The sequence below is a fragment of the Microplitis mediator genome, chromosome 4 (assembly GCF_029852145.1).
Source record: "Microplitis mediator isolate UGA2020A chromosome 4, iyMicMedi2.1, whole genome shotgun sequence".
NCBI classification, from domain to species: domain Eukaryota; kingdom Metazoa; phylum Arthropoda; class Insecta; order Hymenoptera; family Braconidae; genus Microplitis; species Microplitis mediator.
The window spans coordinates 12056877-12083004 of record NC_079972.1 but is presented as its reverse complement, the minus strand read 5'-3'; the positions used below and the strand labels follow the sequence as shown (position 1 = coordinate 12083004).

The window sequence follows — 26128 nt, the reverse complement described above, 5'->3', positions numbered from 1 at the left end:
AAATACTTGTATAATTAATAAATAAATAAATAAATGTAATAATATTGTATAAATAATAAATAAAGGATTAAATTAGAGGTTTTCATTTATCGCAAAAGAATAATAATTTCATATCTTAGATAATAATAATAATTTTTCTTTTATTTAATAGTCCATAGAATTGGCATATTACATATGGCATCTGTACTTTTAGTTTTTTTTCATTTAATGCACCAGTGAGCTCCTTCTCCTTCATGTATATCTTTTCTCCCAAAAAATTTTTCTCTTAGTTTAAGCAACTACTGTGTGCAGCTTTTTAACAAAGTTCGTTTTTAATTTCAAAATTAAAATTTTGGGGTAAATATTGGAGATACAATAAATATGATAATGAACAATTTTATGGGTCTTCAAATTTCTTAAAAATTTATACATTTTGCCCATTTTTCAGAATTTTCGCCGTAGTTCAAGTCCATTAATAAAAGATATTTTCTCACACTGATCACTTTCCACCGAATTTTCAATTCTCAACTTAAAAACTAAAATTCCGGGCCAAATTTCAAAGATAAAGCAAAAATGACAAGGAACGATTTTGTAGCCCACTAAATTTCCGACAAAATGCCGTATTTTCGCCATTTTCCAATTGCTCATTTTCGCCCTGAAATCCATTGAAAAAATTCGAAATTTTCTTACAAACTTTGACTTTCTTTCACCGAATTTTGAGTTCTCCTAAAAAATTAAAATTCCGGTCCAAATTTCAAAGATAAGACAAAAATGATAAGGAATGATTTTGTAGCCCACTAAATTTCCGATAAAATGGTGTATTTTACCTATTTTTCACACTATGGATTGAAGCTCAAAAGCTCATAGATAAAATTATTCACAGCTACAAATCATATCAATTTCAACATATGGTCAATTTCTGTTAATTCAAGCCAGTCCCAATTTTTGGTCATGACCTGATAATATTTGAATGCATCAGTCTTATATTTTCAGCCAAGTTAATATTTTCTTCTGCATACCTTATGTATGTATCTACCATAGTACACATATAGCATATATATAACATATTTTTTTTTACTTGTTCAAATATTTATTTTTACATGTTAATGTAACTAATAAGCATAAATTTATAAATTTATATTTTTTTACCCATCAATTATAATAAATTTATTATCATAGAATTAAGTTACTTGTTTGCTCAAAGTTTAAAATTAAGTTTTTATACATCAATTATTAAATATATAATATAAAAATAACCGTTAGCTGTAACCTCCCTGATTTCAAAGTATGTTCGATAAAATAACGTAAGTTTTTATTCTTAATCTCCAATCTTTTATCAAAAAAAAACTAAAATAATATTCAATAAATTAATTTCTAATCATTTATTATCTTTTTAGACAAAGATTAATCAGTGACAAGACACCTTTGTTATCATAAAGCGCAAAGAATATCCTAGAGGCATTAAAAAAAAAACTTCATATATTGATAATTATTTTTATAATAAAAATAATCAAAAATGGAGCGACGTAAGTTGATAAATTTTTTAAAAATTCATTTAATTAATTCATATTTACATTTTTTTAAAAAAGTAAAACAAATATTTAATTTAAAAAAAAAAAGTTATAAATGTTGAATTAAAATGAATCAGTTTTATTTCATAAATTAAATCAAACTAGTTATCATAGTTATATCATTATAAATCACGCCACACAACCAATACATTGATTGTAAGTTATCGGACGATTCACACACGTGTTTATAAAAATGCACGTCAATTAATAGTAACACAAGTATCAACAGTACGTCATATATAGAGAACTTTTACTCATTAACGCTGATGGTGAACTTCCGCTTTGGGTCAGCGGATAATATTTAAATTTTATTTTATTTTATTTTATTGTCAAATATAAATCTATTTAACGAACAATTTAAGTAATTAACTCGAATAATTAATAAAAATTAATAAATTCAATTTTTGTAAAAATTAAATCTTTAAATTTATGATAATTTTTATTTAAAATAAAATAAAGTAGGGGTTCAATCGTTAGCACACTGAAAAATCGGAGTAAATTCGGAGTAATTATGGATTTTATTTAAATTCGAATTCACTCTGTCACTTGGAGTTTCGGAGTAAAAGAAATCACTCTGCATATGGAGTAAATTCGGAGTTTGCTGTTTAAGATGAGAGATTTCGGAGTGATCTGAATTTTTTTTTAAATCTGTATTCACTCCGGTTAGAAATTTTAATATTAAAATAAACCCATTGAGAATTAATTTTACTCCAGAAAATACACAGTCACCTGCTCCGCATTTACTCCAAATTTAATCCGCCTTCACTCCGAAAATTTTTTACCGCGTAATATTTTTATTTGTTGAATTATAAAAGAACGTAAAATGAAAAAGAGCAACAAAAATTAATGATGTATTTATAAGTAATTAAGGATCTGGGATAATTATTAAGTAACCCCCACTTTTAATTTTCCTACCTTGACATTGAGTATAAAAATGCTAGATCATACAAAATACTTTTTCCGATTGGCTAAAACATTATATTAGTCTTGACATTGTCATATATAAATCCAACATCTTCTTTCATTAAAACTCTTACTCAGTATTAAAATTGTCGCAGGACAATTTTAAATTGTCCGCTATTTTTTTTTTTCTATCATTTGGTAATTGATAATAATTACAGTATTATTTATAAACAATGACGCGGCAAATTTAAAATTTTAAATTGTGATTGTAATTTTACGAGATGAATTTTTAAAAGTACTTAGTAATTTTTTTTTACGCGTCATCTAAGTGATTTAAATTAATTACTTTTTGAGGACAGTAAAAATTTAATTTGAGGTGCGTTAAATTATTTATTTTTTTAAATAAAAATTATTATTGACAATAATAATTGATAAATGCGATTTATTGCGCAATTATTAATTACGGGTAATTATATACTAGACCACAATGTAAATCTATACATCAATTCAATATAAAACATAATAATTGAGATGTAGTTACGACAGTACCTATAATTTAATTTTCAGAGATTGAACCTTGAGAAATTATTTCAAGACGTAAATCCTCATACTTTTTAAATTTGAATTTTTTTTGTTATTTTTAAAAATACCGCAAAGTGATTAATTTACAATTACCGTAAAAAAATTTTATATTTAAAAAAAAAAGTCAATGCTAAATTTTTTTAAACGCAACCGGAGTTAAAATTTTTAATCTCCATATTTTTAGATAATTTTCTAATTTTTAATTTTAAAAAAAGTCATTACTAAAATTTTTTTAAACGCAACCGGAGTTAAAATTTAATCTCCATATTTATAGATAATTTTCTAATTTTTAATTTAAAAAAAAATTACTAAAATTTTTTTAAACGCAACCGGAGTTAATATTTTTAATCTCCATATTTTTAGATAATTTTCTAATTTTTAATTTTAAAAAAAGTCATTACTAAAATTTTTTTAAGCGCAACCGGAGTTAAAATTTTTAATCTCCATTTTTAAATAATTTTCTAATTTTTAATTTAAAAAAAAATTACTAAAATTTTTTTAAACACAACCGGAGTTAAAATTTTTAATCTCCATATTTTTAGATAATTTTCTAATTTTTAATTTTAAAAAAAGTCATTACTAAAATTTTTTTAAGCGCAACCGGAGTTAAAATTTTTAATCTCCATTTTTAAATAATTTTCTAATTTTTAATTTAAAAAAAAGTCACTACTAAAATTTTTTTAAACGCAGCCGGAGTTAAAATTCAATCTCCATATTTTTAGATAATTTTACTGATTTTTAATTTACGTGTTACTTTCAGTATGATAAATAATTACAATAACCGTTCAGTAAATTATTTAACTTGGCCTTGATGTTTATAAAAAAAATTATAATTGCTTATTAAAAAATAGTGAAAATAAAATACGAATGTAATAAAAAAATTTGAATTTCGTTCATGGCCAAAATGTTTATCCTTATCCCAATTATTAGTTCCTTTAGGCAGGGAAATAAAATAAATCATTTTCTTTTTCATGGTCATTACTAGCGTGATATTTATACTCTATACTTTTATTTATTTTTCATCTGTATTTGTATTGTATTGTATTGTATTGAATACATGATTTAATAGTAATAGTAGTAGTAATAGTAGTAGTAGTAGTAAAGTAGATACAATCCTCACTCTACTCAGTCATGGATCAGTGGTACTTTGACTTTGTTTAATATAATTTGTCGTCAGCACGTTTTTTATTCCTTCAACTTTGAGTCAGTCAATTATTTAGCGTCAGTCATAAAGATACGATCGTTCAGTCCACACTTATAAATTTATAAAACTCATCAATTTTTTTTGTCAATCAGACAAAAAATTTATCACTGCATAGATTTTTTAAAAATTATTTACAATCATGAATAATTTTACTAGTGAGTTATTGCTTATTTTTATTGTTCGTTTTTTTACAAAATTGACATCAAAAAATTAATATTTCAAATAAATAAATAAATAATTTATTTAACAATTTTTAAATTCAGGAGCTTCAACGGAAGAAAGCCTTATGATTATAAGGCACGATCTTAAATGTAAGGAAATGGATCGTTTGGAAGGTACACATTTTTACGGACAACGCGCACATATATTTATAACACTTGGAGCGTCTGTAAGTTTATTTATTATTATAAATTAATGGATGTTTATTTAAAAAAATTTGTATCTAGGGTGACTTGGCTAAGAAGAAAATTTATCCGACACTCTGGTGGTTATTTCGGGATAATTTATTGCCAAAGACGACAACATTTTTTGGGTACGCGCGTAGTAAATTAACTCTGGAGGATTTACGTGACAGGTGTCATCAGTACATGAAAGTGAAACCCGGTGAAGAAGAAAAGTATGAAGAATTTTGGAAATTAAATAATTATGTACAAGGACCTTATGACACGGATGGAAGTTTTGAAAGTTTGAACAACGAGCTTGTAAAATATGAAAATGGCTCTGAAGCCAATAGATTATTTTACTTGGCTCTCCCGCCCTCAGTTTTTGAAGAAGTTACTGTTCATATTAAAAATAGATGTATGGGTAAAAAGTATGTATATAAATATTTTATAAATTTATCAGTGTAATTTTTACACAAAAAAACAATTTCTTGGAGCGAAAAATTGAAGACAAAAATTTTCTTAAGATTACAAAAAATTTATCGACCCAAGAAATTTTTTTTTGCATCAAGAAAACTTTTTATCGTCTCCAAAAAATTTTTACTTTCAATTTACAATGGAAAAAATTTCTTGGGTCAAGTAAAGAATTTTTTTTTTTCTGTGTCTAAATTTAATAAATTTTTCAGAGGGTGGACCAGAATAATTATTGAAAAGCCATTTGGTCGGGACGCGCCTTCGTCGCAACGTTTATCAGATCACTTGGCATCTTTATTCAGCGAAGAACAAATATATCGAATAGATCATTACTTAGGAAAAGAAATGGTACAAAATTTAATGACTCTCAGGTTCGGTAACAAAATATTTAATCCAACCTGGAACCGCGATAATATCGCGTCGATACAGATAACTTTCAAAGAACCTTTTGGTACTCAAGGTCGCGGAGGATATTTTGACGAATTCGGAATCATACGCGACGTTATGCAGAATCATTTACTGCAAATATTATCTTTAGTTGCTATGGAAAAACCTGCCTCCTGTTGTCCCAATGACATCAGGTATTAATTATATTATTTAATTTACACAATTACTAGTCCTGTGGTTTTAAAATATTTTTTTTGAATTTAATAGAAATGAAAAAGTTAAAGTTTTAAAATGCATAAAACCTTTGGAACTTAAAGATGTCGTACTAGGGCAGTATGTTGGTGATCCGGATTCTGAAGATCCTGATGCAAGACTGGGATATCTTGATGATCCTACAGTTCCATCAAATTCGACAACTCCGACTTATGCGGCGGCAGTTTTGAAAATAAATAATGAGCGATGGGATGGAGTTCCATTTATTCTTAAGTGTGGAAAAGGTTAATAAATATTTATATATTTATTTTACTTTATTTGTATAAATTATTATTTTATTTAAAAAAATTTTTAGCATTGAATGAACGTAAGGCGGAAGTACGGGTGCAATACTTAGATGTACCAGGAGATATATTTGACGGGAAAGCTAAAAGAAATGAATTAGTCATCAGAGTTCAACCGGGTGAAGCTTTATACATAAAGATGATGACTAAAACACCCGGAATAACATTTAATATGGAGGAAACAGAACTTGATCTTACTTATGACAAAAGATACAAAGTAATTAAAAATTACATAATTTTTTTATTTATATTATTATTTATTTAATCAGTACACTGTAAAAAATTGGAAGTAATTACGAATTTTATTGAAATCCGAATTCATTCCGTCACTCAGAGTTACGGAGTTTTAGGAAAAATTACTCAACATACGGAGTAAATATGGAATTTTTTTCAAATGAGTGACTTCGGAGTGATCTGGATTTTATTTAAATCCGCATTCACTCCGATTCGGAGTTTTAATATTAAAATAAACTCCTTCGGAGTAAATTTTACTCTGAACCGGAGTATAAATATTAAAGTAAACTCTTCTTCGGAGTAAATTTTACTTTGAAGCGGAGTTTCAGTATTAAAATAAACTCCTTTGGAGTAAATTTCACTCTGAACCGGAGTTTCAACATTAAGTTAAATTCCGTCGGAGTAAATTTTACCCTGAATCAGAGTTTCAATATTAAAACGAAATCTTTTTCGGAGTAAATTTCACTCTGAACCGGAGTTTGAATGTTAAAATAAATTTCTTCGGAGTAAATTTCACTCTGAACTGGAGTTTCAATATTAAAATGAAATCTTTTTCGGAGTAAATTTCACTCTGAACCGGAGTTTAAATGTTAAAATAAACTCCTTCTGAGTAAATTTTACTCCAAAGGGATTAAATAAATAGTAATCCGCTCCGAATTTACTCCGGATTTAATCCACGAAACCACAAATTTTTTACAGTGTAGTCGTATAGTTAATTTATTAATTAATTACTTAATTATTTATTTTTTTATTTAGAATTTAAAGCTTCCTGATGCTTATGAACGATTAATATTAGATGTATTTTGTGGATCTCAAATGCATTTTGTACGAAGCGATGAGCTGTCAGAAGCATGGAGAATATTTACTCCACTACTTCATCATATTGAAAATGAAAAAATCCCACCGATTCCTTACAAGTACAAGTCACGTGGACCAAAACAAGCCGATGAAATGGCTAAAAAAAATAATTTTGTCTACTATGGATCTTACAAATGGCCAGAACATCGTTAAATTATTTATAAACATCAAAAAATTTATACATTTTTTAATTAATTATTTAAAATAATTATTAAATAAGTGCCTCAAATAATTAATGCCCAGTTTCTATACAAATTTTTTATACTAAAATTATTTTTAAAATAAAACCCGTACGACTGTACGTTAAAATAATAAAATTTTATAATGAATATATTTTGTTAATTATTTAAATATAAATAATAATAATTTGTCATTGATAATTTATTAACTAAAGATAAATAAATTTTACATTTTTTTTTTTTATAAATAACTTGTACACAATTTAAAACGCTTGTACTCAAAATAATATAAAGAATAATAGTTATTAATTAATTATTAACGAATTAATTATTATTTATTAACAAATGCCGCTACTTTAAAAAAAAATATATGTGTTGTTGAAACGATAATTAATTTACGAAGACATTTCATTGGTTCTATATACGTTAATTATAATAATTAAATCTTAATCTATGATATAACACGTAACTCATTTATTCTCATTCAATAGTACTCACGTTTAAATTTAAATCGTAAATTATTTCATGTTAATTAATAATTACGTTCAATATAAATATTTATTATAAATTTAATGAGTTAAAATTAAAAAAAAAAATTTTCTCACACTCACTCACTAAAATTATTTAAAATTCAGTGAAAAAGATTTGATCTATTTCAGTTTCACGGGTTGAAAATCTTGCAATCGTACATTGAGACACTAGTCAATACTTTAAATAACTAATTAATGCATCAGAATTGTTATTAGTAATTAATTATAGTTATAATAATAATAATATTAATGATCTAATGCCTAACTCTATTGTACAAAAATTAAAACAAAGTGCTCGAGTATCATATTAATGAGTATTATTTGAGCCAACAGATTGGGATTAATTTATATTTCACAGCGAGTTATTTCCAGCAACTTGTCCCAGTCTATGCTGGTTTGAAAGACTTCCTGTTGTAACCACAACTCGTAGTGCTGCTTAAATTCATCTGTTAGCTCAACATTCGCTCCTAGTACGGACGTTATTGACGTGTCAAGAGGCTCCATTTGTTCATCTTTATTTACATGTATGTATCGTCGGTTATTAAATTGATCAACGCATGCTCGAAGTGCACATTCTTCTGCTTGAAAGTCCCATGGTCTTGCTTCGAGATCTATATTTTTATTTAATTTATATTTTATTTAAGGTGATAGACCCAGTATCCTATCAGGGAACTAGCGGCCGTTCGCACTTATGAAGGTCGCTTACTGGGACAAGGGCTCGGGGGTCTAAGGAAACGTGACCGCAGCTCATCAAATAATACATCATATTTTAATATATTTAGATTCAAAAATAATTATTTATCAATATTAATATTTTTAGTTGCAATTTTTTTATGATACTGAAGTTAGCCGACGTCTAATAATTTTTTGACTTTTTTTTTAAACGATGAATTATAAAAAAAAAAAATATTTAGAAAAATTGCACCTGTAGTTTTTAAGATTTTCTACATGTGCACGTTTTTAGTTTTTTTGTAATTGATTTGTTGAAAAAAAAATCTGAAAATTACTAATTGTCTGATAACTTCAGGATCATATTTTTTTTTATAAAAATTATAAAAAAACGTCTTAAACAGTTAAAGTGAGCGACTAATGGTACTGAGCGGGTATAGGGGCCCTTACCTTATTGCAAACAATAAATTTTTTTTTAAACAAAAATTTATAGACTAAAGATTGATATGTATCATGTGCAAAAGGGGGGATCGATCATTTGTGACGCATTATTAATAGAAGAGCTGCAGAAAATGTGACAGCGTGACAAAAGGAACGGTTCCCTAATACCCGATCACTCATATATTTGTATATCTATATTTACTAAACATATATTTATGAATACATGGAGTGATCGAGTACTAGTTCCCTGATTGGGTACTAGGTCTTTTACTTAATACATTTAAATTATTTAATAACAAATAAATGATTTAATTACCGTTACCGTATGCCCAATCATCATTGAGACGATGTCGTACTTTAGAATAAATGACACTTATTGTTTTCATGTTTGTTTTACGCCATTGCCTGCCTAGATACTTTGTTTGCATCTTTAAAAGTTTCAAAACATACAATTGCATCATTGCATGTCTTACTTTTAAAGTTCTCTTTAATATTGGAGCTGATTTAAATACAACCAACATCTGTATTGAAAATAAAATACATGCGTTAATTTTTATTTGAGTTTCCATCTTATTTTTAATAAAAAAAATACTTGCCATTATTCTACTATGTTTCCATTTAGTCAGTTTATTAAGAATACGTAATAAATTAATACACGAAAATACGTTTCGCCATGAATAAGATTGACTGTCACCGATCTCCAAACTTTCAATTGTCAATTCCGGCTGGTCACCAATTACACAAATTGGAAAATCAAGTATAGGAATCCTGAAATATAATTCATTTATTTAAATAGTAATTAATATTTTATAAATTAACGTCTTTAGTAGAAATTCCTCAACTCAATTTTTTTTTTAATGAATAAAAACATTTTAAAAACGTCAAAAATTGAGTTAAATTTCCTACTGCAGATGTCGATACAGAACTACATAATTACAGTACAATCCGTTAATAAGAAATGATTTTTTCTCGCTTTTAATTACAAATAAAATTTTAATTTACATCCGATTAAGCAGAGCGACCAAAATTACAATGACCAGATTGTACTGTAGCAAAAAAAAATTTACTTACACATTTTTAGCTTCAATGTAAGACAAAATATTTTGATTAAGAAATTTAAGCACTAGTGGTATACAATTAGCGAATACCAAATGTTGTGACATGAATTCAAATTGATAAATATGATTTATCTTAAAGTGCTTCAATAAAAGAAGCAGAATAGCTGATACAGCTTTAACGATTATTTCTTTATGACGATTAACATCAATACCCAGTTTCATTGATTGTAAAACAGTCATTGGCATTTCTTCGGGCAGTACATCCGCCATAATATTTATACTGTCAGTCTTGGCCTTGCTCGTCGGAGCAGCAGCGAGTAAAATTTTCAACAGGGCGATCATGTACTGCGGCAGATTTGCTAGAATAGCCTGATATAAAATTTCCGTGGGGTTTTGTCTCAACGGTGGCTCGGGTGTCGTCAGCGGATTTCTCGCTATTTCTTCCTCCTTGATAATCTGTACCTCAGCCAGCGACGTGTACATGTGACGTTTGAGTGTCTGAACTCCTTCGTGAATAGGCTGGGGGAGTCCAATCAAGCTGTCATTGTCGCCTTCCAGTTTATAGCCGACGAATTTTAATCTCGAGGTGTCTAAAAACGCAGCGACGTCTTTCTGACGTACTTTAGGTGTCCAGGGTAGTCCCTTATTTCTAGCTGGTTGTGGTGTACTCGGTCTCGGCAGCTGCTGGTTATTTAAATCATCGCAGTGATTGTTAGATTGATAAGAATCCATAGGCGGCTGGTCCATGTAGCCCATCATCTCTCCATCCCCTTCATTGTCCCCGGAACCGCCGCCTTCGACAGAGTCTTCAGCTCCAAAGACCACCACTTCTTCATACGAACTCTGCTTCATCAAACGCCTGCGTAATTTTCGTCTGCTGGCCCCGAATGTCTGTTCGCCAATCAAATCGGTTGCACTGGCAGGCGGAGAACTGGCTCGCATCGTCTTGGCGACTTCAATAGTGTCCTCCTGATTTGTGTCAAGCCCAAATTCCTCACGGTACTCGCGTTTGAGTCTTCTCAGCTCGTCAATCCCGCCAAGCGACACCAGTATCAACTTCCACAGCAACAGCAGGACCTTTTTCATCGGAAAATGAGGCGCAGAACCGCTGCAAAAACACGTCACCATACCCAGTAATTTGACTATCAAAAAATCGTCACCGTACGGGTGTATAAGTTCTTCTTTAAAATTAATAACATTATTTTTATAAATACTGCTGCCGATACTCTTTACTTCTTCCCTCATAACTTCAGTAATAATATATAAAACAGATAGTATAACACGTAAATCAACAGAGTCAGCAAGACTTACAGCCAATTTTCTCATTGCAGAGCTGGCTGTTGTATTATTTTCAATTTCAATGTTCAATAATTCAACAAACGCTGAAAATACGCCGGCTTCGTACAGCAACATGACGTTTGTTCGTGTCCACTCCTGCTGCTCTCTATCAGATTGCACTTCACCCCAGCAACCTTGAGCTAAATAAAGTATACATCTAGCAGCTTTCATACGCATATGCTTGTTCGATACCTCCAATTGGTCAAGTAATTTTAATATCACTGACTTCTGCTGAGCTTCCGCAAGATTTTGCCACCATGGTCGGAGTTTGTAACTCTCCATTTGGTCGTCAAATGCCTGATTAAATAATTTTTTATTTATCAGTAAATTAATCAATCAATCAATCAACTGTACATGCAATTTAATTTAAAAAATTAATACCAAACATACTTTGAGATTAAGCTGGAGTTCATATTGCTCAGTGTAACTGTACAACTCAGCAATTTCGTTGACATGAGTATCAGCGTCGTCGTAAATGAAGTCCAGGTCAGCGCATTCCGCCTCATCCTGAAAAATAAATAATTCCATACTAAGTAAATCTATAAATTATAATTTCTAGTCCGTTCTAAAAATATAAATTTTTATTTATGACAAAAGTCAGAGGTCAAATGTCCAGCTGTCATACAAAATAAAAAATAGCTGAGTAAAAATAAAAACCGGCGTATAAAATAAATAAATAAATAATTTAACAATAAATGATAACTTACATCGGAATCTTGTTTTTGTTGTCGATAAAAGACATCAATGCTTTTATTTGACTCACGTTTTCCATTTCCATTGGCATCCATTGTCACCGCCTTGCCATTCGCATTCATCAGAGGTCGCTGCTCGTAGTTATAATCGTTCTCAAACCTACTTCTGTTATTTGTGTTTTTCATAAATCGTAATACATAATTATTTTCATCAGCCATTTAATCACTGGCTTCTATATCAACATCAACATCCACTTCCTCATCCTCATCATCACCGTATTTTTATTTATTTTAAATTTATCCTACACCTACACATGAAAAAATTTATCACACATGAGAAAAATTATATCAACATACCCCACCCTTAAATATTCCATGATATATAAAAATAATTAATTAATTAATTTAATTATTTAAATATATCATGACCAAGTTAGCAGACAATTAAAAATTTTCGAATTTTTTTTTAACTGTTCTATTAAGAAAAAAAAAAAACTAAAAAAATGCACATATAGAAAATTTAAAAAACTATAAGTACATTTTTTTAAAAATTCAAAAATTATTGGCTGATATCAGTGTCGAGTGTGAATGTAGCAGACACAAATTTAAAACTTCAAATAAACAGAATAAATAATTAAAAAAAAAATATTTACAAAAAATACACATCAATTTCAAATTTTTTAAACGCGCATTTTTAAAAATTTTATTTTATTAATTATTTACTCCATTTATTAATAATTTTAAATTCGTCTGCTACATTCACACTCACAAAGCAAAAATATATGAAATAAAAATATCGCACACACTTATTCACATTTATATTAATATATACAATATATACTAATTACTTGTATGTTATAAGTACGACATATGACAATTAGTAGATGAGTAAAGTCGTCATACTTTTAAAAAAATAATTACAGTTTAAATGGTACTCAAGTTTTCAAGTATCGGAGCTCACTTGTAGCATGATCTAGAGTTTTGAGTTACAGACCTGCTGATATGAGGCTCAGAAAAACTCCCACTTCACTTACGTTAGCTTTAGCTTATTATTTGTAATCATATATATATATATATATATATTTCCCATAGGTGTAGATGTGAATGTGACAGGCACACACACAACAAAATATATAAAGAAGGAATTCTATTGGCGATTGCAAGAGTCCTTGTAAGCTTTAGAGGAAACTTAAACGTCCAATAGAACACGAGAATTTGGTTAATATAAAATTACAAGTGTAATCCTTGTGTACAAGTTTATTGTTGGTAAAAAATAATAAGAGTTCTTGTGTTGGTGGTCCTTAGTCCTGTGCAGTCTGCAGTGGATCCAGTCATCAGTCAGTTCCAGTTTCCAGTAAAATACCGAACACAGCAAGGGAATATAATTTAAGAAAAAGAAAGAGACTGGGGATTGGAGATAAAAGTAAAAAGACAGAGACAAGTGTGGCGACAAAACTAACAAAGGCGACATCAGTAAATCTCGGATCGTTAAATAAAAATATTTTGTTTTTTTGTTAGTAATTGTAAATATTATTTTGTTTATTGGATTTATTTATTTATCAATAGATTTATATATTTCATTTTTTTAAATTATTATTTATATTTTTCTACAGGTGAAATTGTCAGACATTTTCCGGCTTTTGCGGTTTCCAGTAAACGTGACTTTGTTTGGTTTATTTGTAAAAATGCAGGGAACTATTATTGAAAATTTGAGCGGTAAAAAACTATCAGTGCTCGTTGTTTTATTGATTATTGGACAGATTATTTGTTTCTTAATTGGCGGTCTTATTGGTAAGTTTATTTATTTATTTACTTATTTATTTAATTCATGTGTGAATGTAGCAGCCATCAGACAAATTTAAAATTATAAATAAACAGTCAATAATTTAAAAAATGCACTTATTGATTTTTAAATTTTTTAAATGCGCATTATTTTTAAATTTTATTTCATTAATTATTTACTCTATTTATTAACAATTTTTAATTTGTCTGATGTCTGCTACCTTCACACTCACATTTAATTAAAATAATTAATTTAAAAAATTTGTATTTCAAGCTCCGAAACCAGCAGCTAGTCAAAATATTCTCAGTACAGCATGCAAAGATGACAGAGTAAATGGTAGTGAGCCAGGTTTAAATAAATGGTATTATTCAAGAGGTAAAGGTGCTTGTCAATCTGTTGATATGTATCATTATAATTATGAAAGTCAGTATCAAGCTTTCCAAGTTGTGTGGACTTTTCAAGTAAATATATTTTATTTTATTTTATTTTGATAGAAATTTGAATAAAGTCACATTCTAATTTTTTTTTGTACACTTTATTTATTTATTTATTTGTTTATTTATTGACAGATGCCTTTACCAAGAGATGGTATTATATTTGATTACTCAAGATGGCAACAAAATTTAATTGGAGTATTGCAAATAGAATTTATTTATCATAGTCAACTTCAACTCGGTAAATAAATGAAATAAATTACTCATTAATATTTATTAAGAACATCAATTACTGTAAATTTTATTTGATAGCACCACGAACTCAAATTTTATTGGACGCACGATTGGCATATCGTAATAAAGGTGATCCAGATGACGCTTGGAAACCCTATGCTGCATCAAAGATTGAAAGAAATTTGGAATGTATTTTAAATGACGTAAGTTTATTTAAACCCAAGTAGCACAGAAACAACTTTAAGATGTTTTTCAAAATAAATAAGACGTACAGATGTTGATCTTAGGAGCCATAGAAAATTTTTGTTCTTTTTTCCATTTTAAAAAAAATATTTCAATTAAAAAGTCTTTTAGATGATAACTTAATTGACAATTATTTGTGATTTACTTTTGTCATCACTTGGGTCAAGTCTTTGAAGCAGATATTTTTTGCTGATAAATTTCTGATTATTTTATCAACATTTTGATGCCTTTAATAGGTCAAAGAACAGCCTCCAAACTGTCATCTTAAAGATGTCATAAAGCCAAGTGTGTTACTTGGGATATCCTAAGTAGCACAGAGACATCTTTAAGATGTTTTTTAAAAGAAGACAAATTTTACGTTGTCTCAAAGCCGTTTTTTTTAAATAAATAAGACGTACAGATGTTGTTTAGGAGTCATAGGAAATTTGTATTCTTTATTCTGAGCCAAAAACGTCATTTCAATTAAAAAATCGATTATATGACAGACAATTATTTGTAGCAGATATTTTTTGGTGACAAATTTCTGATTATTATATCAACATTTTGATGCCTTATCGATAAGTCTAAAAACTGTCATCTTATAGATGTCATAAAGCCAAGTGTGCTACTTGGGTATATAAATTACAATTTAAATTACAAAAATGTCAATATATATTTTAATTAAATTATTACAGCAATCAGACAGCTATAGTTATAATTGCAGTATGATACCTCTGTTCGAATTGGGTTCATTGTATCACGACTTTTATCTACTTAACATACGACTTCCTATTGATACTGAAAAAAATATAAACCAAGGACTTGGCCACATTGTGGATTTATGGCTGACTGTAAGTATTTAAATTAATAGTTTATTCATTTAAGTTTCAACTATTAATCATAATAATAATATTTTATTTTAGGTAATTAATCAGAATGGAGGATTCACAAAAATTTGGGTCAGTTTAAAAACAATTTTCTTTCCTATTGTTTTATGTTTCCTTGCTTGGTACTGGAGGAGAATACATTTATTGTCACGATCGCCAGCTTTGTTGGAGTACATGTTACTGGCACTGGGATTAGCGCTGTCATTTTTAAATAGTAAGTAAAAATTATTCAATGATATTGTTATTATTACTAATAATTAATTAATTAATTATTAATTTAGTGCCATTGGAATACTTGACATTGTCTTACGACATGCCATTTATGTTGCTCCTGAGTGATATTAGACAAGGAGTTTTCTATGCTGTACTTCTGTCATTTTGGCTCGTTTTTGCTGGTGAACATTTGATGGTAATTAGACAAAAAAATTATAATACAGTAGGACCTCGTTATAAGACTATTAGTTTTTCTCTCAAACTATCGCGATACCTGGTTTATAAAAAAGACAGAATTATAGTCTTATAACGAGGTCCGACTGTATATTTTATTTAACTTTAATCAATTAATTAAATATATTTTCTCTAAAGATACAAGATGGCGATCAAAGAAATAGTTTGAAATGCTACTGGCGTCATTTGAGTGCTGTCTTTGTTGGCTGTCTTTCATTATTTATTTTCGACATGTGCGAACGTGGTGTCCAGTTAAGAAATCCATTTTTTTCAATTTGGGTCACTAATATAGGAACTAAATTAGCAGTATCCTTTTTATTTATTAATTAACTAAAATTTAAATTATAAATTACAATTATTTTCCTATTAGAATATTATAGTTATCATTTATTATTCTCGCTGGAATATCTGCTGGATTATATTTATTATTTTTAACATACATGATCTGGAAAGTATTTATAAATATAAGTATTAAAAGAGCAGCATTGCCGAGTATGAGTTCTGCTAGACGATTACACTACGAAGGTGTTATCTATCGTTTTAAATTTCTTATGGTTGCTACTTTGCTCTGTGCATCTTTGACAGTTATTGGTTTTATACTGGGACAGGTAATTAATTAATTAATTTATTAGTTACTTATTAAACATCATTTATTTATTTAAATAATTCAATAGGTTGCAGAAGGTCACTGGAAATGGGACGACGACATAGAATTAGAAACAACATCAGCATTTTTCACGGGTGTCTATGGAATGTGGAATATTTATATTCTCGCCCTGTTATGTCTTTACGCACCTTCACATAAAAAGTGGCCAGCAGAACCGTCTGGTAAATTAATAAATTTTTTAAATATTCCCTGATAGCCACCCTAACCGTAAGTTAACTACAAGCTACTGCCGTATTCTAAAGGTAACTTAAAGGAAAGTGTTGGAGAGCAAGCAGTTACCTTTAAGTTGACAGTAAATTGTCTGTAACTTGAATTCAATTTAACTACAAGTGTTACTGTCAGACAATGACGTTAAGTTGATTGAAAGTTTCACTTAAAATTGACGGCAAGTTCTTCTGTCTGCATCAACTTGCGCGCAAGTATTATCCAGCTGAGGCTTACCAGAAACTTGTCGTTAAGTTTAAGTCGAAAATGTTTCACTGCAGAACTTACTGAGCAAAGGTGTGGCTATCAGGGTTATTTTAAATAATTACCGTATATTTGGCTTTTAATATGGCCCTTAAAATTTTAAATCCTGGGTCATCTTATCCGCCAGATAAAAAAATAGTGGATTTTTTTTTATATGTTATTATTTATAGGCCTGTTTATCCCTGACTGACAAGGTCTAAATATATATGACCAGAGAAATTAAGCGACTTTTTGTTAATAATCAAATTTTTTCACGAGCCAAGAAACTCAATTGGTTGACTACTCAATAGATTTAATTAATTTTTACGGTGATGGTTAAAAAGGATGAATAATTTTAATACCAAATTTGTTTTTACTGAAATGTTAAATATTAAAATTTACATTTTAAAGTTTTAAAAATTTTTTTAACCTTAATACAGAGTAATTTAATTTAAATATCGGGTAAACCTCATCACCATTCTTAATTTTAGAGAATTACGGCGCTTATTTTTTTTAAATATTCAATGACCTTGAGCTGTCATTACGGTATTCAAATTTTATTAATTAATTTGAAAAGTTAAAGCATTAATTAGAAAAAAGATAACGTAATTATAATTTCACTAGGATATAGACATCAAAAAAAAGCTAGTTGTCATCAATTTGTAGCTAAGCGATATTTGATAAATAAATTACAGTAAAATCTTAATGTCAAGTTTAGAAATAAAAATTTCAAAATTTTTAAGCTAAAATTAATTTTAAAAAACTTTTAATTCGCTAATTTTTCAACGATCGCTTTAATTTTTATTTAATTAATTGATAAAATTAATTTATTTTATTTTTTAAAATGGGAGGCACTGCCAAAGAATATTTTTAATTTTAAATAAAAAAATTTCTGCGTAATTTAGTAGCATAAGTAAACATACGGTAATAAAAATATATCCAATAACTTGAACTTTTTTTTTTAGATCAAAGTTTAAGCGAAGAAATAGAATTTGCAAGATTACCTACTGAACCAAATGAAATGTTGTCCTTGACAGCATTCGCACGTAAGACTGCGACTGAATAAATAAAAAAATTTAAAAAAAACGAATTTAATTGCCATGACGAAGTATTTAATAGAAAACAACTTGATCAAGAAATATTTAAAAGAAACAAACAAAAAAGTATTTGTAGAATGATAGTTTAAACTAGAAAACGGATAATGCACAAATATGTGACTGATATTTTTCATTTCTCATAATTTTTTTTTTATCTATTGATTAACAGTGATATTATTTAATACTATAGAATACTTATAAATTAATTTATACAAAATAGTTTTATGACGCACAAGTATAAGTAAATCAGTCTTCAATAACTTTCACTAATTAAAATAATTTTTTTACTACTTAATAAAATAAGAGGACACAGGAAAAGATGAATAATTTATTAAATTTATTTGGTAATTCTCAGGAAGTACTTAAAAAAAAATTAATAATTATTTTTAACGCACTACATATCAATGTTGGGCATTTATATATATTTAAATAATCAATCAGTCATATTTATAATCGCAAATATGAAGTATTAATTAATTTAAAAATTATAAATACCATAGTATTAATCATTAAGTGTAAAGTTTTTTTTTTAATGCTATAAATTAATAACGTAGTAATTTTATAAATATATATATATTACAGTAATCAATTTTCAATGAAAAAGGTCTTCCTGCAAGATTTAAATTATTTATTATTAATAAATAAATCCTTGCTAAATAAAGATCTATATATCTGTCCACTTTATTAAATAAAAATTTGCAAGGTGCAATAATGCGGGATTTTAAAACATTAATTATAATTTGTAATTTTTTTTTATATTTTACAAGTACTTAATCTTAATACTATTATTGTACGATTTATTCTAGCTCTGTATATTATAATATATTTCTTAACTTTTGTACCGAATTTTTTAAAATAAATACTTATGTAAACTAGATTTTATTTTTTATTTTTAATATTTCTTATGCATGTGGGAAAATTAAAATGACTCAAGATAAATAATTTTCCGGGGGATTCTACGGTTTCTGTGGCACCGCTAAATGACCGTGAATAAAATTTTTCGATATTTCGCTTAGTTTTTGAGAAAAATGGATTTCGAGAAAAATGCGAGTTTTTAAAAAAAGTGAAATATTTCATAGATTTTAAGATCTTTAATTTTTTTGTATTTTTTTTTTGAGGAAATTGCATTTGAAAACGAAAATTTTGAAAAAAAACGTCTGAATTAGTCCATTTTTCGAGTTCTACAAGAATTCGCGATCATTTGGTGGGGCCACGGAAACCGACTTCCCATTTTCCGAGTAAAAATACAAATTTTATGTATGAGAAATTGTCAGCTGATTTTTTAAAAATTAAAATCAATAAAAATTCCAGTTTTGTACCTTTTTTAAAAAATTTAAGTTTAAATTTTTTTTGTAGAAAAAAAAATATAGAAATGAGTTTTGAATTTTTGAGTTCACAGAAAAAATTTTGGTAAAATTTTAAGATTTTTTTTTTACACAGATTATTATTATAATCAAGAGTTTTATTAATTATGAGTTTCATGATTTAAGTCAAAAAATACTTTTAATTAATTAAAAGTTTAAAATTTTAATTATTACATTAATTATTTTACTCAGCACAATAATTTCTTACAGAAGAAAGGTACCGTCTAATGCCAGTTTTGGACACTTGAAAAATTTAAATAAAATAATTTATAAAAGGCGCAATAGCAATTAATTTTTAAAAATACTTTTATCACTCTGTTAAAATACAAATTTTGTTTTACACTTTTCATTAATTAAAATGAAGTATTGAATGTCCAGAAATAGATCAATGGCCACAAATGGTACCTCTACCCTACGAAATTTTTCAAGCGCTGATTCTATAAGTCTAGCAAGTCATCATCTTTGCTATTAAGATTAATAATTTAAATACAAGAATATTTTATCAATCGTAAATTTTTATCATCTTAAATGTTTAGTGCACAGGACATTCCACAACTGATGCGCTAAGACATCAAGCTCATGACTTTCAAACATTTTCTCTTCATCATTACAATATTTTTTTACCTGAGCAATTAAAAAGTGTACATTAAATTAATTTGACTGATTAATTACTTAATTTGACAGCATGACATATTATTTAATATACATTTATATATCTTTGCCTATAGTAGCTAAAAAATAAATATTTTTTTTTAAGAGAAAAATATTTATATTTACAATTGTTACATAATAATTATAATTATTATTATTAATTAATTAATTTAAAAAAATAAGCTGAATTGGAACGCTTTGAATGAGATCACTGATCATTATTATCTCTGTTACTGTTTCATCAACAACTCAGTCTTTGAGTTTAATAAAAGTAAAGCTAATTAAATAAATAAATAAATAAAATTAACTACGACTATTTATTTTAATCTGGTTCTCAACAGTAAGTTTTAGCTCTAATAATTTATTTCTTATCGGTTGTAAATGTGTCCCAATCCATTCGTCTATTGTTGGCGCAAAAAATATTGCTTCCATTTGAACTTTTAGGTAAGACTCTAATGATGAATGTTCAAGCAGCATGCTAATAAATAATTGATATATAAATAAAAATTTAATAGTATATTATGTGATAAGGAATGAAAACGATTTCAGACCAGAGTGAAGTTGGCTGACATCACCCGCAAGTGGAAATCGTGTTTTATCCTGTTACACACTAGACTTTCCATGATTACCTGCATTGGAACTTAAAGTTTCAGTGTCAGCAGCCAGTAAGAAATAAGTTAATTTAAGACTAATGGTGGGATCAACTATTAAATTGTTATTAGCAATTTATAATTAAGCAGAAACTATTAATACTATTTAGCATTCACGCTAATTTTTATAAAACTTAATCACAGTCAAAACTGTCATTTACGTAAATAAAATCAATGCTCTGAAATTTCTAAAGCCTTCAGTCAGCGGGCAGAAACATCCCTGATAGCAAGACTCTGGTAAGGAAGTTGGTGTCAATTAGTTGCTATCAAGTTGATGACAACTTTAAACTTTTGTAACTGTTGACCACAAGTTGTTGCAAAATTTTCCAGAACGTTGGTGACAATCTACTGTCCCAACCTGTCACCAACTTTCTGAGAAAATTTAAGGTAACTTTCCGTCAACTAACGAATGACAACTTTTGTCACCAACACTTTCAGAAAGTTGGCGACCAGTTGACGTCATTTTATGGAAATGCCAATTTGTACAGCCAAGTTGCCTTGCCGTCAGCTTAGCTATCAGGGATTCTTTCTTTATTCCCAAGGGACGAAACAAATTTGCGTCTGTCCGCTGGCTGGACAGTGACAATTTACGCGTTTGCTAAAATTCATTTGCGACATTGGACTGAAATTACCTTCTTTCGACTGCCTGTAAAGACATTGAAACTAAGTTTCGATGTTGGTATCATGAAAAATTAGTAAATTACACACCTAGGGAGGAAAGTAAGACATTCCAAACCGCGTGTATAATTCGCGGTAAAATACGAATTGACACATCTTACTTTCCTCCGTAGTGAGTATACGATTTTTTACTAGACCTGCACCTGAAAGTTTAAATTTTTGCCTCTCTTAATAGGAAGGATGACAACGCGCTAATTTTATAATTTGTTTTCTCATAAAAGAAAAGAACGACTTTCTTCCTTCTAAACGGGACAGAAATTAAAATTTCCGGCACAGGTATGATCAAAAAATATTATTAATGTATATATAATTACTCAGTGAATGCAGGAAGTAAACTCTCAAGCTGCATTGGATTTGTATAATTATTAGCTAATTGCCAAGGATTCATCCACGTTGATATTCTAAATTAAAAAAAAAATAGTAATTAAAATAATTAATTAATAAATTAAATCCAATAATTTAATTAAATAAAAATCTACTTACTGTTCACTGTTAACTGTATTGTCATACTTAATTTTAAAATTTAAAAACCACTCAATACCGCCAGTTAATTGCCACCCGGGATACGACAAATTACTAGGAATAGGAGCTGGTCTAATTTGCGGATTAATGTGCAGCGGGTGATCGATGTACCCTAGACTCTTGGCAACTTGCATGTGCGTTTGTTCTGAGTATCCGTGCAGCCATACTCTCAAACAAAGTGCCAGCGAGGGTATCGCCGTTGGTAAAAGTTCACACATTGTCGCATAGTGATCGTATCTTGACCACCCAGTAAATGCAGTCCCACGAAATTCATTTATTTTATTAACATGAGTACCGAGCTCTTCTAGCCACCTCTCGTGATTGCTTATGTGATGACTTATCACCGGAAGCTGACGTGTTGATCCTGTGGCTCCTTTATAAGCTGTTGCGACCCATATGTTTGGGAATACTGCACTAAATTTATTCCAAAGTTCTAAAAATATATTTAGTCAATTAACAAACAAACAAATAAATAAATAAATTTAATTGGTTGATTAAAAATATTACCTTGGGAAAGAGAAAATGTTTCACGTGAATTGTAATGCCATATCATAGGTTCCAAATATTTTCCAACATAGTGCTCTAATAATAATAATAAATAATTTATTTAATTCCAAGTATAAAATAAAATAATTAATTTAGATGGAAAAAAATTATCTTAATAAATTTGAATTTAAATACATTCTGTAAAAAATGCGGGAAATAGGTTTTTTTAAAAAATTAATTAAGGGGAGAGACCCAGTACCCGATCAGGGAACTAGTACTCGATCACTCCCTGTATTTGTATATATATATTTAGTAAAATTTAGTATATATATCTATACAAATACATCAGTGACCGGGTACTAGTTCCCTGATCGGGTACTGGGTCTCTTCCCGTGTAAAAATATTATGGTTCATAATGAACTTAGATATAAATTTCATCTCGAAACTCAGATCGTGATACAAATATGACTTTCATCATAAATTTTTATCATGAACTTTAATGACGTCAAAATTATAACAGTAAAATTTCAATCCAAGTGATCCGAAGTTTATTCACTAAATTAATTTTACAATCGAAACTGATTTACGTAACTCAAGTACTTGATAGAAGAAATTTATATGATCCTAAAGTTGACAGACAGTTAAAAATTTTCGGATTTTTTTTCAACGAATGAATCACAAAATTAAAATCTAAAAATATGCACATGTACAAAATTAAAAAAACTATAAGTGCAATTTTTTAAAATATTTTTTTTTATCATTTGTCGTTTTGAATAAATTTCGAAAATTATTTGATGTCGGATAAGTTCAGTATCATGAAATTTATTGGTAATTTCTGAATCGATAAATTTGACAAAAGGTTTAATTCAGTAAAAATTCAGTCAAGTTTCTATCGAAGTCATCCCAAGTCTAATTAACAGACGTAATAAATTAATTTTATAATTTATACTGATTTACTAGACAAAAAGTTGGAGTAAATTCATGATAAAAGTCATATTTGTGTCACGATCTGAGTTTCGTCATGAAATTCAGATCTAAAGTCATTATGAACGAAAGTTTTTTTTACACGGGTTCCTTATTATAAGAATTAATTAGTTTTCGGAAAATTGAATGAAGTTAAAAATTGACTTAATGAAAATATAACGAACTAGAAATATAAGATACCATTTAGAGCTTCTAAGCCTATTGATCTCATCATATCATCCCAGATGATAATCTTCAAGCATGGATACATTTCTTTAATATACTGAGCAATTGCCATTACATGTTCCAAGTAAAGTGAAAACTTTCCATGTTTACTCAAACTCGCCCGCTTGGAACAGACATCACACAGGCCTAGATGCCAGACTTCATCAGCTCCAATATGCAGGTACTGTATGTCAGGGTGGAAGGAAACTATTTGACGGACTAGTGATTTTACAAGAGGCAAAGTGCCAGGGTTCGATGGACATATTGAGCTTGGAAAGTTTTCCACTTCTCTCAATGATCTCCATTCGTCGTGTTTTAAAACGAACTATAAAAGAAATAATTTTATCATATAATAAATATACAGTGACAAAGAATTAAAAGCAAGAAATTGTCAGGAGTCTCGTGCTTTGACTGACAGTCAATAATCATACATTTTAAAATATGAATTTTTTTTGTCATCGTGCAGTGAATTAAAATAAAATAAATTTTGACATTTCTACCTCGAGATGTCCAAATGTTTGTACTAAAGGTATGACAGCTAGACCACAATCGCCAGCGATTTGAAGAATTTGCTGAGCTTCTTGAATTGTATATCCGCTGCCTAGACTACTGGGTCCATTGCTCCCAATTGAAGACAATTCTCGATTATATGGAAATGTATCCTCCCATTCTAATAATAATCCAGTAGCTCCCCATGTTCTCAGCAACGGGAATAACTAAATTAATTAATTAACTAATTTAATATCCATTTTTTAAATTCACGTAGACGATTATTTGCGTTGCAATTTTTACCTTTTCAAAATAAGATACTCGTGGCGGTGCACCTTTAAGATCAAGATGAACTAGTCTAGATAAATAAAAAAATATTTATAATTCATGTCATCAAATTATTTTATTTATTTAAGATCAAATACTTTCAGTTTATTTGTTTACCTGTGCGACCCAAATGTCAAGTCGTCCATTTTTGTTTCATGACTACGTGACTCGAAAATAAAATCATATACACAAATTTTTTTTTTTTTAATTAGTTATTGCAAAATACAAAAAAATATTGTGATTTATTGGGAATAATATGATGCAAATTTTGTACTTTGTAGGCAATAATTTGCTGGTGATATTTTTGCCGCGATAAAAATCAAAGTAGAATTTTAGGATGCGATTAATCGAAATTCAAAATAATGTGGCGGTAAAAATATTAAACATGACATCAAGTAGCGCACTTGGTTTTGTGACATCTATAAGATGACAATATTGAGACTGATTTTGACATCGATGAGGCACCAAAATGTTGACAAAATAATCAGAACTTTGTGATAGAAAAAATATCTGGTTAAAAGGGACACAAGTGACAGCAAAAATGAAATTACAAATAATTGTCGGCCATATAAACGATTTTTTAATTGAAATGACGTTTTTGGCTCAGAATAAAGAAGACAAATTTCCTACGACTCTTAAGGGGGTAACCGATTTTCAATTCAATTTAATTTACGGACAAACACTAGAAACCTAAAATAGAGAATCTTTAGCGTTTTTTAAAACCTTACCAGAGCGCTAGAAATTTCGTATTTTCAAAAATTCTAATTCGTCTCTGAGAAAAATTGTTTTAAAGTTCTCATTTACTCAACGAGTGCAACAAAGATAGTCCCGTTTATTTTTCTGAATGTGAGAAAGAGGTCCGGTAGCGTATCCCCTTAAGACCAACATCTGCATGTTTTATTTATTTAAAAAAAAAGCTTATAAATTTTTTGTTCTTTTAAAGGGAATTCTCAGACAGTACCTCCTCCCCCCACTTTTTAAATTAATTAATTAATTAAAAAAAAAAAATAAAACTTCAATTGAAAAAGGGACAGCGCAGAAGTAATTTCGCCGATATGCAGAATTTAAAAATAGTATATTACACACCTAGGGAAATAAAGTAAGAAATGTCTCAGATCACATGTTTGTTACAACATCTAACAATTACATGTGATCTGAGACATTTTTTACTTTACTTCCCTAGGTGTGTAATATACTTTACAGTTGATATCCATTGGAAGTTAATTAAAATTATTTAAATAAATTTAAGTGAAATCTTCATGTCAATTTTTTAATTAGAATTTTCAAATTTTGTAGACTGAAATTCATTTAATTCCCAATTGGCATCAACTGTACATAATTTTTTTAAATTCTAGATCTCAGAGGAATTATTTCTACGCTGTCTTTTTTTCAATTAAAGTTTCAACTTTTTTTAAATTAACTCATTAATTCAATTCCGATACGCTTATGACAGCTGTCATTGAAAATTTTTAAAAAGTGGGGACACTGCCTATGACTTCAAAAGACTTCTTTATGACAT

At 28.5% G+C, this 26128-nt stretch overlaps 4 protein-coding genes across 11 annotated transcripts; 2 read left to right on the top strand and 2 right to left on the bottom strand.

Moving 5' to 3' along the window:
• Nucleotides 1–1064: 1064 nt before the first annotated feature.
• On the top strand, nt 1065–7621 carry LOC130666939 (glucose-6-phosphate 1-dehydrogenase). Of its 3 annotated transcripts, XM_057468275.1 has the most exons (8): nt 1065–1283; nt 1377–1505; nt 4503–4627; nt 4686–5050; nt 5306–5674; nt 5748–5977; nt 6049–6254; nt 7028–7621. In XM_057468275.1, the coding sequence occupies exons 2-8, from the start codon at nt 1496–1498 to the stop codon at nt 7280–7282; spliced, it is 1560 nt and encodes a 519-aa protein (XP_057324258.1). In that variant the 5' UTR covers nt 1065–1283; nt 1377–1495; the 3' UTR covers nt 7283–7621. The 3 variants fall into 3 exon arrangements, with proteins under 3 accessions (XP_057324258.1, XP_057324259.1, XP_057324257.1); XM_057468276.1 differs by lacking the exons at nt 1065–1283; nt 1377–1505 and adding an exon at nt 2811–2829; XM_057468274.1 differs by lacking the exons at nt 1065–1283; nt 1377–1505 and adding an exon at nt 4166–4394.
• On the bottom strand, nt 7615–13041 carry LOC130666937 (striatin-interacting protein 1 homolog). 4 transcript variants are annotated; one of them, XM_057468266.1, is made up of 7 exons: nt 12885–13041; nt 12052–12344; nt 11735–11851; nt 10020–11641; nt 9545–9716; nt 9265–9469; nt 7615–8449 (listed from the first exon to the last, which is right to left on the bottom strand). In XM_057468266.1, the coding sequence occupies exons 2-7, from the start codon at nt 12253–12255 to the stop codon at nt 8184–8186; spliced, it is 2586 nt and encodes an 861-aa protein (XP_057324249.1). In that variant the 5' UTR covers nt 12256–12344; nt 12885–13041; the 3' UTR covers nt 7615–8183. The 4 variants fall into 4 exon arrangements, with proteins under 4 accessions (XP_057324249.1, XP_057324250.1, XP_057324251.1 ...); XM_057468267.1 differs by having other exon boundaries at nt 12878–13033; XM_057468268.1 differs by having other exon boundaries at nt 12843–13030.
• A 150-nt stretch (nt 13042–13191) lies between these two features.
• Nucleotides 13192–18448, top strand: LOC130666938 (protein wntless). Of its 3 annotated transcripts, none has more exons than XM_057468272.1 (12): nt 13192–13559; nt 13650–13827; nt 14093–14280; nt 14389–14494; nt 14566–14690; nt 15405–15560; nt 15633–15810; nt 15878–16005; nt 16182–16349; nt 16424–16651; nt 16718–16871; nt 18123–18448. In XM_057468272.1, exons 2-12 carry the CDS (start codon nt 13722–13724, stop codon nt 18221–18223), a joined length of 1638 nt encoding a protein of 545 aa, XP_057324255.1. In that variant the 5' UTR covers nt 13192–13559; nt 13650–13721; the 3' UTR covers nt 18224–18448. The 3 variants fall into 3 exon arrangements, with proteins under 3 accessions (XP_057324255.1, XP_057324256.1, XP_057324254.1); XM_057468273.1 differs by lacking the exon at nt 18123–18448 and adding an exon at nt 17349–17554 and having other exon boundaries at nt 13192–13549; XM_057468271.1 differs by having other exon boundaries at nt 13193–13549.
• A 413-nt stretch (nt 18449–18861) lies between these two features.
• LOC130666940 (hexosaminidase D) lies at nt 18862–24803 on the bottom strand. Its single transcript, XM_057468277.1, has 8 exons — nt 24727–24803; nt 24586–24640; nt 24294–24509; nt 23770–24118; nt 22627–22701; nt 22081–22552; nt 21912–21998; nt 18862–20747 (listed from the first exon to the last, which is right to left on the bottom strand). The coding sequence occupies exons 1-8, from the start codon at nt 24753–24755 to the stop codon at nt 20573–20575; spliced, it is 1458 nt and encodes a 485-aa protein (XP_057324260.1). The 5' UTR covers nt 24756–24803; the 3' UTR covers nt 18862–20572.
• Nucleotides 24804–26128: the final 1325 nt, after the last annotated feature.